We start from the raw sequence: 13,471 nt of genomic DNA, 5'->3' as shown, positions 1-13,471 counted from the left end.
TGCCGTCTCGTTCCTCCCCTGGCCAATAGCGCCTTTGCTAGCAACTGCCCAGCAGGGTCAGAGTAGACAAGCTACACCAGCTCCAGGGTACCCAGAGACAGGCAACTTTCCCCAAACACAGACCAACCTAAGACACGGAGCCCTCAGGTGTGGGGGGGTAATCCTATGACGGGTAAGGCTGCAGGTTTGATGCGGAATGACCTAAGACAGGGGCCCTGGCAGAGCAAAAGCACTCTCTGACTTGCTACATTTGGCCTTCCCTTTTAACTAAAACAAAAGGGGGATATGTGGGGAGCCGTGAAGCTGGAGAGGCATTCGCCATGGCAAGATGGCGCCTACTTCCGCTGTTAACTCCTAGTAAACAACTGTTTGCGCATGTACGTAGAGAACTGTTTGCACATGTGCGTAGAGTGAAAAAAACACCTTGTCACGGCCCATCCCGGGGCGTTACATAGGGTAATGAGCAGACAGCCAATCATGGGCAGACACACCACGCTGTGGGCAGACACACCGCACTGTGGTGTATATAAGCAGTGCGGATTTTGGGCTCGACCCTTTTTCCCTATGGATGAGGACAATAAAACATTGCTGCAGAAGGAACCTAGTGTGTCTGCGTGTCTTCTTGCTGGCGAGACAACCGTGCGGGCTACAATAGCTGACACCGAAGAATGATATTGATAAGCCAAAAAGTTATGGTTGAATCAATAATGCTCTGTTTTCTCAATGTTCTGAAATTCCCCTGTTCACCAACTATTCACTACCCCCTTATCCTACTCAGGACCAATCAGCTTAAAAGGTAGCTGATATACATTGTCTAGTAAACCAAAATGTAATATTGCTCCCCTTCTTGCCTTTTAAACGTTTGATCCTGTTTATTTTCCTATAAAAAGCCTGTCCTGAGAATTGTTTGATGTCATAGTTTCAGGCTCAGTTCTGAACTATGTTCCTGGTCTGAACACTCTTAAGGTCACTAAATTCAATAAACTATTCTTGCTTAAGTGAGATCAGTATTTGTATGGTTGACATGGAGATTCCTGAACACCAACAGATTGTAGTTTGCTTATTACTGTCTCACTGCTAATATCCACATGTAAAAGTTATATTCCATATTCCTCTTTCTGAGTCCATGATTCTTTACTACAGAGTACTTTTTCTAGTGTTTCCTTGCAAATTTCATGTTGTTATTTTGTGTGTGAATGTGTGTCCTTGTGTGTATGTGTGTGTGTGTTCATTATTCTTTCTTCTGTTGAGGAACATCTACGTTGTTTCCAATTTGTGGATGTTATAAACAGAGCTGCAGTGAGCATGGCTGAACAAGTGTCTCTGTGGTAGGATGAAGTATGCTTTTGGTATACAACCAAGAGTGGTGCAGCTGGATATTGAAGTAGATTTCTTTGTGAGGATCCACCACACTGTTTTCCATAGTGACTGGATGAATTTTTATTCACACTAGGATTGTATAAGTGTTTCTTTTAGTCCACATCCTTTCAAGATTGAGCTTTTACATGTTTTTTTGATTTTTGCCATCAGTTTCTGTTAGAAGATATTTTTACCTGTTTGTAGTTAGGATGTGGCTCAGTCCTTAGTGAACAATTTTAATCCCTGTTACTGGAATACAGACACACATTTAGTATGCACCTTTGTCCACAAACAAGGATAGTAATATTAGTTTGTAGAAGAAACCACCCATGTTTGCAAGTGATATCTATTTGGTGGCAGAAAAAGGGATGAATCAAAGAAAGATTTGACTGAATAGATTATGCCCTACTCTCATGAGAAGAGAGAGGAAAGAGAAGCTACATACGAGACAGACAGGACAGGAAGAAGAAAGTACAGTGCAGGAGTACATTAGAGTTCATGGAGAACAGTAGATTTGAGAGGGAGAGTAGAGCATCACAGAGAGAGAGAAGGAGGTAGTTTTACTGAGACAGAATGAAGAAGAACACACTAGACACAGGTAAAGTCAGAATGAGCAAGAGATTGAGGACTCAGAAGATTAGGAAATATTGCTAGAGTTAGTTCGAGGCCATTCAGAGCCATTCAGAGAGTGAGAGTAGAGCCAGAGTGAGTAAGTCATCTGGGAGAGGAGTTTAAGCCTGAACAACTGAGTTGAAACAGTGAGCTTTAATTCAGAAAGAAAAAGGAAAGTGAGCTTATTCAGCAGCAAGTCTCAGAGACTATAAACATTCTTGGCCTAGATTTGACTGATACAGAGGCTAAAAGCTTCCAGGACTAGGCCTAGGTTAGCCAATGAAGACAGTAAGCCTCCCAGACAGTAATTACAACAGGAGAATAAATTACATTTACATTTTATGTTGTTTAGTTTTCACACAATACTACTAGAACTTGTTAAGGTCCAGTTAAAATATTAATGCCTAGGTGAAATGTTAAGGCCAGGTAAAATGTTAAGGTCTAGATAAGTGTTAGCTGGCTAGCCTGACATTTTGTTCTGTTACTTATATAAGAAAACTTTCTCATTGGTTGTAACTCTGGCTAGTAGGAATCTTTCTCATGCCCAAATTGGTTGCATATTCTGTTATGTTCTGTGCCCTTGGAAATCAATCATGATAGAAGTCAGTAGAACTTTTGTGTAGCTACTCACTATAAGCTTGGATCTGACCCAACCACCCAGCAGGACTTCCTGTACCTCTGTATAAGCTTATGGTACTTGCCTTAAGAGCTGCCTCCCATTTATTTAAAATAAGACTTTCATTTTGAATAGGGGTCCAAAAAGTTTAAGTTCTCAAGACCTTCCTAGGAACTGACCTCTTACTTGGCAGAAAATATACATATATATGTGTAACTGACATCCTGCTTAGCAGGTTAAGACCTGAATGTTAGTTAAGGCAAGTCCCCTGTCACAGTTGAATACCCCAACCAATGGGAGCAGGATAAGTGTAAAACAAAGAGGTTTTTTTTCAATTTTTTTTTTTTAGTTCTTTCTTTTTTATAGGGTATTTTCATTATTTACATTTCAAAAGTTTTTCCCTTCCCAGGTCTCCTTTCCTGAAACTCCATATCCCACCCCCACTCCCGTTGCCTCTATGAGGATGCTCACCATCCAGCTACCCACTCTCCTCTTCCCTCCATGGCATTTTCCTACATTGGGGCATCAAACACCCTCAGGTTCAAGGGCCTCTCCTCCCATTGATGTTCAACAAGGCCATCCTCTGCCACATATGTGGCCAGTGCCATGGGTCAATCCATGTGTATTCTTTGGTTGGTGATCCAGTCCACATGAGCTCTGGCATGGGGGATTGGCCTATTGACATTGTTGTTTCCTCCATGGGGCTTCAAACCTCCTCAGCTCCTTCAATCCCTTCTCCAAATCCTACATCTGGGACCCCCATGCTCAGTCCAATGGTTGTCTGCAAATATTTGCCTAGGTATTTGTCAGGCTCTGCTTGAGCCTCTGAGGAGACAGCATATCAGGCTTTCATCAGCAATTACTTCCCTGCATATACAATATTGTCTGTGTTTGGTGCCTATATATGGGATGGATCCTCAGTTGGGACATTCTCTGGATGGCCTTTGCTTCAGACTCTGCTCTACACTTTGTCTCCATATTTCCTCCTGTGAGTAATTTGTTCACCCTTCTAAGAAGCAGCAAAGTATCCACATTTTGGTCGTCCTTCTTCTTATGCTTCATATGGTCTGTGAATTCAATCTTGGGTATTCTGAACCTTTGGGCTAATATCCACTTATTATGAGTATATGCCTTATTTCTTTACAAAGACATGTTCTTAAGGAAATCTTCTATCCCTAAATCCTGACAGAGGAATAAAACTTGCTTCAGATATTTGTAGATCTCAGGCTTAAAAAGCTTTATAAAACATTCACTCAGAGTCATGGTTCAGCTATTTTTTCTTTTCTTTTCTTTTTTTTAAAATGAAACTTCAAAGTAGTTTTAATTTTTACTTCTGTTAGCACCCAGAAACAGCGGTAGATATTGGCGGGTCCACAGACCTGTCGTCAAGGCAACGGCCACCATATTCCCAGAATCCATTGGGTTCAGCTCCCACCTTTACCTGGACCTACTACGTCACAACCCGTATATATGAGACAATTCTTCCATTTCTCTCTCTCTTTCCTCTCTCCCCTCTTCCTGTGCCACGGTCCCCACTCTCCCTTAATTAAACCTCTTAAACGTGGAGCTGTTCGTGTCTGGTGTCTGCAGACGTGTCCGCTGCCACCAGAACCCCATCAACTTCCATCATAGTTAAGAATGTTTAACTCTTTAAAAAATATTTACTTGCTATTTCTATTTCCCCTTTTGAGTAGCAGCAGTTCAGTTCTTTTTTTTAATTGGATATTTTATTTATTTACATGTTATCCCTTTCCTGGTTTCCTCTCTACAACCCCCCTATACCATACCCTCTTACCCTGCTTCTATGAGGATACTACCCTGTCCACTAACCAGCTCCAGCCTCACCACCTTAGCAGTCCTCCACACTGGGGCATAAAGTTTTAACAGGAACAAGGGTCTCCCCTCCTAGTGATGCCAGATAGGGCTCCTACAACTCCTTCAGTCCTTCTTCTAACTTGTCCATTGGTGTCACTCTGCTCAGTGATGCTATTAGCATCTACAACTATATTGTTCAGGAGTTGGCAAATCATCTCAGGAGACAGCTGTCTCAGGCTCCTGTCTGTAAGCACTTCTTGGCATCTGCAATAGTGTCTGAGTTTGGTGTTTGCATGTGGGATGAATTCCTAGGGGAGGGGGCAGTCTCTGGTTGGCCTTTTCTTCAGTCTCTGCTCCACTTTTTATCCCTGTATTTCTTTTAGACAGGAGCAATTCTGGGTTAACATTTTGGAGATGGGTGGGTGGCTTCATCCCTCTACTGGTGGACTTGCCTAACCTCTGGATATGGTCTTGACAAGTTCTCCATCCCCCTTGTGGGGAATTTCAGTTCATGTCATCCACATGGGGTCCTGGGAGACTTTTGCTTTCCTGGTATCTGGGAATTTCTCTTGTTACCTCCAGTTCCACATACCCCATTTCTATACACTGCTGTTCAATTTCCTGACCCTCTCTATATCTTCTCCATCTCCTCCCATACTTAATTCTTCCCCTCTTTTTCCTCTCCCCCTCTTTTTCCTCACAAGTCCCTCCTACCCTCTTCTTCCCTTGATTATCTTATTTCTTTTTCTAAGTAGGACTGAAGCATCCATTCTTTGGTCTACCTTCCTCTTGAGCTTCATCTTTTTTGTAAGTTATGTCACGCTTTGTGCCTAATATCCACTTATCAGTGAGTACATAACATGTGTGTTCTTTTGTGACTGAGTTACCTCACTCAGGATGACATTTTCAATTTCCATCCCTTTGCCTGCTAATTTCATGAAGTAATTGTTATTAATAGCTTTGTAGTATTCCATTGTGTAAATGTACCACATTTTCTGTATCCATTCCTATGTTGAGGGACATTGGGTTGTTTACGTTTCTGACTATTATAAATATCATTGCTATGAACATGTGGAGCATTTTTCTTTATTACATATAGGATCATCATCTGGGTATATGTCCAGGAGTGGTATAACTGTGTTCTCAGGTAGTACTATGTTAAATTTTCTTAGGAACAACCAGGCTGATTTCTAGAGTTGTTGTATGAGCTTGCAATGCTACCAACAATGGAGGAGTGTTCTTCTTCACATCCTTGCCAGTATCTGCTCTCACTTGAGTTTTTGATCTTATAGCCATTATGACTGGTATAAGGTGGAATCTCAAGGTTGTTTTGATTTGCATTTCCCAGATGACTAAGTATGTTGAACATTTCTTTAGGTGCCTCACAGGTATTCAGTATTCTTCAGTTGAGAATTCTGTTTAGCTCTGTAGCCCATATATATATATATGTATGCCACGTCCACTCATCTACTCCAGTCAAATCCAAAACATTGGGGGTAAAAACCTGATTGGGATTAGAGGCAATAAGGATCCAAAAGGAGTTCTGTGCCTCATGGATATTCAGTCACTGCTATATCCTAACTCAGATGTGTTCCAGATTAGTCTTTCCAATGGTCATCACACCCTCATATTTAGGCATAAAGGTACCCCAAGAAATGACTCGTAAATGGTTAAGATTGGGCATTGTTTCCTGGCCAGCACAATGTTTTCAACCTATCCTAGATTAATACCAAGCTGTCAAGGAATCTGCCTTGCCAGAGCTAGCAACAGAGGTCAAACACATTCCTTAGGGCAGTTAGAAATGTTTTACATACTAGGGAGTAATGAAAGGCTTGTCTCACTCAACCAAATTAGCTAGAAGTGTTAGGTTAGAAATCCTAGTCATTGCCTCCAGCAGAACCAGAGAATTAGCATAGGAATACCAAAATAGCCTCAACAGAGAGGGCTCCAGTCCTCTTCCTCCTGCTTCACACCTGGCTACCAGACCTTACTGACCTTGATGTGACTGTCACTTACCTATGTGACTCCTGTCATCTGCCCTGCTTGCTGTATGCTATTTAAGCCTGAATTTCACCTTATACAAATACATTCAGATTCACCACACTCTTGTGTCGTTTGTTTATCATTCGCCGACTTATTGCCCACCTAACCAGAATTCTCATCCTGTGGAAATTGGGGTCCCCGCAACAAACCCTGTCCACAGCATATATATATATATATATATATATATATATATATATATATATATATGTGTGTGTGTGTGTGTGTGTGTGTGTGTGTGTGTGTGTGTATGTGTGTGTGTGTGTGTGTGTGTTTGTGTATTGGATATTTTCTTTATTTACTTTTCAATTGTAATCCCCTTAGCTGGTTTCTCCTCCACTTCCCGGTAACCCCTATCTGCTCCCCCTCCCCTTTCTTTTATGAGGGAGTACCCAAACCTATGGGACAGCATGAAAGCAGTGCTAAGAGGAAAATTCATAGCTCTGAGTCCCTCCAAAAAGAATCTGGAGAGAGCTTACACAGCAGCTTGACAGCACACCTGAAGGCTCTAGAAAAAAAAGAAGAAAATACACCCACAAGGAGTAGATGGAAGGAAATAATCAAACTCACAGCTGAAATCAACCAAGTACAAACAAAAAGAACTACACCAAGTATCAACAAAACCAGGAGCTGGTTCTTTGAGAAAATCTACAAGACAGATAAACTCTTAGCCAGACTAACCAGAGGGCACAGAGACAGTGTCCTAATTAACAAAATCAGAAATGAAAAGGGACACATAACAACAGAAAGTGAGGAAATTTAAAAAAATATTCAGATATTACTACAAAAGCTTATATTCTACATAAGTGGGAAATCTGGATGAAATGGACAATTTTCTTGTCAGATACCAAATACCAATGCTAAAACAGGATCATATACATGATTTAAACAGTCCCATACATGCTAATGAAATAGAAAAAGTCATTAATAGTCTTCTATCCAAAAAATTCCCAGGATGAGTGGAGCTTATTGCAGAATTCTATCAAACCTTCAAAAAGACCTAATAATAGTATTCTTCCAACAAAATAGAAACGGAAGAAACACTACCCAATTCATTCTATGAAGCCATAACTACGCTGATACCAAAACCTCACAGAGACTCAACAAAGGAAGAGTACTTCATACAAATTTTCCTTACGAATATTAATGGAAAAATACTCAATACAATTCTCACAAACTAAATCCAAGAACACATGAAAACGATCATTCACAATGATCAAGTGATGCAGTGATGGTTCAAGATAAGGGAATCCATCAACGTAATCTACTACATAAACAAAGAACTATGGATACTAGACTTCAGTGAGCCAAATAACCCTATTACAAATGGGGAACAGAGCTAAACAGAGAATTATCAAGTGAGGAACCTTAAAGGACTAAGAAGCACCTAAAGAAATGTTCATCATCTTAGTCATTAGGAAAGTCCAAATCAAAATGACCCTGAGATTCTATCTCACACTAGTCAGAATGGCTAAGATCAAAACTCAGGTGACAGTAGATGTTGGTATGAATGTGAAGAATGAATGTGTTCCACTCCTCCATTGTTTGTGGGATTGAAAACTGGTACAACAACTTTGGTAGTCAGCCTGGTATTTCCTCAGAAAACTGGACATAGGACCTGAGGACCCAGCTATACCACTCTTGGGCATTTACCCAGTAAATGCTCCTACATGTAGTATGGACACATGCTCCATTATGTTCGTAGTAGCCATATTTATAATAGCCAGAAGCTGGAACAACCTAGATGCCCCTCATCAGAGTAATGGATACATAAAATATAGTATATTTATATGATGGGATACTACTCAGATATTAAAAACAATGACTTCATGAATTTTACAGGCTAACTGATGAAACTTGAAAATATCATCCTGAGTGAGGTAACCCAATCACAAAAGAACACACATGGCATGTACTCACTGATAAGTGCATCTTAGCCCAGAAGTTCAGAATACCCAAGATACAACTCACAGACCACATGAAGTTCAAGAAGAAGGAAGACTAATGTGTGGATTCAGTCTTTCTTAGAAGGGGGAACAAAATACTGAAGGGAGGAAATGCAGAGACAAAATATGGACCAGAGACTGAAGGAAAGGGCATCCAGAGATCACCTGGGTATCCATTCCATATACAGATACCAAACCCAGACACTATTGTGGATGCCATGAAATGCTTGCTGACAGGAGCTTGATACTGCTGTATCCTGAAAGTCTCTACCAGAACCTGACAAATAACAGTTGTAGATTTGCAGTCAACCATCGGACTGAGCACAGTGCCCCCAGTGGTGAGGTAGAGAAAGGAACTGAACTGGAGGAACTGAATGCTTTTGCAACCCATAGGAAGAACAATATAAACCAACGTGAGTCCCCAGAGCTTCAAGGACTAAACCATCAACCAAGTCTACATACAGAGGAACCCATGGCTGAGCCATATATGTAGCAGAGGATGGCCTTGTCAATCATCAATGTGAAGAGAGGACCTTGGTCATTTGAAGTCTAGATGCACCAGTGTATCCAGGATGGTGAGATGGGAGGGTATAGTTAGGTGTGTGGGGGAACACCCTAATAGAAGGAGGGGGAGGTGGGATGGGACGGGGGTTTTCAAAGGGGAAACCTGGGAAGGGAATAGCATTTGAAATGCAAATAGAAGGAATCTCCATTAAAAATTAAAAAAAACACTAAATGATAAATAATTAAAATAATCATATTTTGTTTGGAAATTACTAAATTACAAAGTGTCAGTGATTGGACACACATACATATCTGTTTGTTAAAGCTTGTATCATCATTTGAGATATTTTTTCTTATGAAGTCTAGAATTCTGTGTTGAGATGTCTGAGAGAAAGGGAGAACTGAGAGACTGAACCTCAGTGAGCTGCAGCCCAGGAGGTTTTTGTTCAGCCCCAGAGCACTGTGGGAGGAAACTCCCAACTGTGCTGACAGTAATAGGTTGCAGCATCATCAGCTTCCACAGGATTGATGGTGAATGTGAAATCTGTCCCAGACCCACTGCCACTGAACCTGGCAGGGACCCCAGATTCTAGGTTAGATGCATGATAGATGAGGAGTTTGGGTGGCTGTCCTGGTTTCTGTTGGTACCAGTTTATATAACTAGTGCCATAATTGTCAATGCTCTGGCTGGCCTTGCAGGAGGTAGTGGCCCTCTGCCCTAGAGACACGGCCAAAGAAGCTGGAGATTGGGTCAGCACAATGTCACCAGTGGAGCCTGGAATGATAAACACACAGACTATTGTTACATATGTATGAAACCTTCCCAGCAGAGGAACTTTTCATTTAAAAATTCTAGAATATTGTGTACATCACTATTAGAAAACAGGAAATCAGTGGGAATCAGGAAACCTAAAACCAAACATAAATGCATTAATACAATGATCAAGAGCCCAGAGGAATGGAAAGTCATGATGGCCACAGCAGTTGCTCCCAACACTTCTCTGCATCCTCACCTGGAACCCAGAGCAGCAGCACCCATAGCAGGAGTGTGTCTGTTTCCATGTCTGAGAGCTGGAAGAGAGGATGCTTCTTAGGCTCCTGGTAGGTGCCCTTAAAGGAGCCTGATCTGTTGTATAGTGACTCCATATGCAAATCAGCAGAGTATGTACTGTTGCTCCAAGGTCACCTGCTCCTGTTTCCCCACAGGGAGTTGGTGTCAGCAGAAAGTTTACTAGAGCATCACATGTGTCTAAAGGACCCTTCTAAGTACATTTTGTTTTGGAGACAGGATTCCTCTATTCTTGGTTATCCTGAAGCTTATCTCTGTAGACCAGATCTTCCTGTCTCTGCCTCCCACTGCTGGGATTAAAGATGCACACCGCCACCACCCATCTCTTCCTAGTAGTCTGCTCTATTAAATATCCTCTATCCTCTTGGAGGTGGGAGCTGGGAGAGTGCATTATGGATGCACTGTGTAAAAGTTATTTCAAGAACAACTTGATCCTTCAAAATTGTACACATCCAATGAAAGTGTTATCTGAGAGGAAATAGAGAAAAGTGATTCAGTGAAGAAAAGTAACATAATTCTTTGCATACTACCTTGTATTTTTAGATCCATATTTTAGATCTGTGTGTATGAGTTGCCTTTGCATGTTTGTGTATTTGTTCATGTTCATGTTTGAAGACAACTCCTCTTGCCATGCTATGAGGGTGGAGATCAGAAGACAAGTTTGTGTGTAGATCTGAGACAAAGTTTGTTGTTCACCACTCCTCTTGAAATGCTTCCTAGGCCAGGCTCTTGTGGGGATTCTCTTGTTTCCTTCTGTCTCTCATCTTGCCACAGCATCACTCCAAATACAGTCCATGCTTCTGCTGTGTCTGTCTTTTTGTGGGTACCTGGGATATGAGCATTATCTGTGACAAGCACTTCGCCCACAGAGCCACCCTGTCAGCCCATTGTCTTCAAGTAAATCCTATGAGAGGAGGTGCTTTCTACTAAATAGAAATAATACTGCAGGAAATGTAGGAGTTCAAAATTGAAGAAAAGATGCATGAAATATAAATGTGTCCAGATACATCTTCTGTATAGTTCTTCAAAACCTCCAAATTATTAAAAGACAGATGTCTTATACTTTGTCATGGGAATAAAAAGGTAATTAACAAAACTGTGTATTCTTCCCCAGAGAAATTTTTTATTAGATATTTTCTTTATTTACATTTTAAATGATATCCCCTTTTCTGGTTTCCCCTCTGAAAAAACTCCTATTCCTTCCCTTCTCCCCTGTCCTTATGAACTCATCCTCTCCTGCTCCCTGGCTCTGGTATTCACCTACATTGAGGCATAGAGCCTTCATAGGACCAAAGGCCTCTCCTCCCATTGATGACCGATTAGGCCATCCTCTGCTACATTTGCAGCTGGTGCCATGGGTCCCACCATGTGTACTCTTTGATTGGTGGCTTAGCCCTTGGGAGCTCTGAGGGTACTAGTTAGTTCACATTGTTGTTCTTCCTATGGGGCTGCAAACCCGTTCAGCTCCTTGGGTCCTTTTTCCTTCATCGGGGACCCTGTGCTCAGTCCAATGGATGGCTGTGATCCTTGACTCGTTTATTAGTCCAGCACTGTCAACGCTCTCAGGAGACAGCTATATCAGGCTCCTGTCACCCAGCACTTGCTGGCATCCACAATAGTGTCTGAGTTTGGTGATTGAATATGGGAAGGATTCCCAGGTGGGGCAGTCTCTGGATTGTCCGTCCTTCAGTCTCTGCTCCATACTTTGTCTCTGCAACTCCTTCCATGGGTGTTTTATTCCCCCTTCTAAGAAGGAATAAATATCCACACTTTGGACTTCCTTCTTGAGTTTTTGGTGGTTTGTGGATTGTATCTTAGGTATTCCAAGCTTCTGGGCTAATATCCACTTATCAGTGAGTGCATACCATATGTGTTCTTTTGTGATTGGGTTACCTCACTCAGGATGACATTCTCCAAATCCATCAATTTCCATAAGAATTTCATGAAGTCATTGTTTTAATAGCTAAGTAGCACTCCATTGTGTAGATGTACCACAATTTCTGTATCCAATCCTCTGTTGAGGGACATCTGGGTTGTTTCCAGCTTCTGACTATTATGAATAAGGCTTCTATAAACATAGTGGAGTTTGAGACCTTATTACATGTTAGAGCATCTTCTGGGTATATGCCCAGGATTGGTATATCTGAGTCCTCAGTTAGTACTATGTTCAATTTCCTGAAGAACTACCAAATTGTTTTATAGAGTGGTTGTACCAGTTTGCAATCCCACCAGCAGTTAGTCTTCCTCTTTCTCCACTACCTTGCCAGCACCTGCTGTCACCTGAATTTTTGATCTTAGCCATTCTGACTGATGTGAGATAGATTCTCATGGTTGTTTTGATTTGCATTTTTCTGATGACTAAGGATGTTGAACATTTCTTTAGGTGCTTCTCAGCCATTCAGTATTTCTCAGCTGAAAATTCTTTGTTTAGCTCTGTACCTCATTTTTAATAGGGTTATTTGGTTATCTGGAGTCTAACTTCTTAAGTTCTTTGTATATATCGGATATAGTATTGGTAAAGGATTTTCCCCAATCTGTTGGTTTCTGATTTGTCCTATTGACAGTGTTCTTTGCCTTACAGAAACTTTGCAATTTTTAGGAGGTCCCATTTGCCAATCTTGATCTTAGAGCATAAGCTATTGTTATTCTGTTCAGGAAAATTTCCCCCGTGCCCGAGGCTCTTCCCCACTTTCTTTTCTATTAGTTCCAGTGTGTCTGGTTTTATGTGGAGGTGCTTGATCCATTTGGACTTGAACTTTGTACAAGGAGAAAAGAATAGATCTATTTACATTCTTCTACATGCTAACCGCCAGTTGAGCCAGCACAATTTGTTGAAAATGCTGTCTTTTTCCCAGTGGATGGTTTTAACTCCTTTGTCAAAGATCAAGTGGCCATAGGTGTGTGGATTCATTTCTGGGTCTTCTATTCTATTCCATTGATCTACCTGCATGTCTGTATACCAATATCATGCAATTTTTATCACAATTGCTCTGTAGTACAGCTTAAGATCAGGGATAGTGATTCCCCCAGAAGTTCTTTTATTGTTGAGAATAGTTTTCCATATCCTTGTTTTTTTGTTATTCCAAATTAATTTGAGAATAGCTCTTTCTAACTCTATGGAGAATTGAGTTCGAATTTTGATGGGGATTGCATTGAATCAGTAGATTGGTTTTAGCAAGATGGCTGTATTTACTATTTTAATCCTGCCAATTCATGAGTATGGGAGTTCTCTCCGTGTTCTGAGTTCTTCTATGATTTCTTTCCTCAGAGACTTCATGTTTTTGTCTACAGATCTTTAACTTGTTTGGTTAGAGTCACACCTAGATATTTTATAATGCTAATGAGTATTGTGAAGGGTGTTTGTTCCCTAATTTCTTTCTCAGCTTGTTTGTCCTTTCAGTAGAGGAAGGCCACTAATTTGTTTGAGTTAATTTTATATCCAGATACTTTGCTGAAGTTGTTTACGAGGTTTACGAGTTTTCTGGCAAAAGTTTGGGGTCACTTAGTATC

The 13,471-nt window shown here is 41.0% G+C and overlaps 1 gene segment (V, D, J or C); it reads right to left on the bottom strand.

Annotated features, from left to right (window-relative positions):
* Nucleotides 1-9,338: 9,338 nt before the first annotated feature.
* On the bottom strand, nt 9,339-10,008 carry LOC116099050. The segment is given in 2 exon segments: nt 9,339-9,667; nt 9,906-10,008. Coding segments are annotated over 2 exon segments (378 nt in total).
* Nucleotides 10,009-13,471: the final 3,463 nt, after the last annotated feature.

Source organism: Mastomys coucha, unplaced genomic scaffold (genome assembly GCF_008632895.1).
Source record: "Mastomys coucha isolate ucsf_1 unplaced genomic scaffold, UCSF_Mcou_1 pScaffold20, whole genome shotgun sequence".
In the NCBI taxonomy this organism is placed as follows: Eukaryota; Metazoa; Chordata; class Mammalia; order Rodentia; family Muridae; genus Mastomys; species Mastomys coucha.
This window is presented reverse-complemented; position numbering and strand designations above follow the sequence as displayed.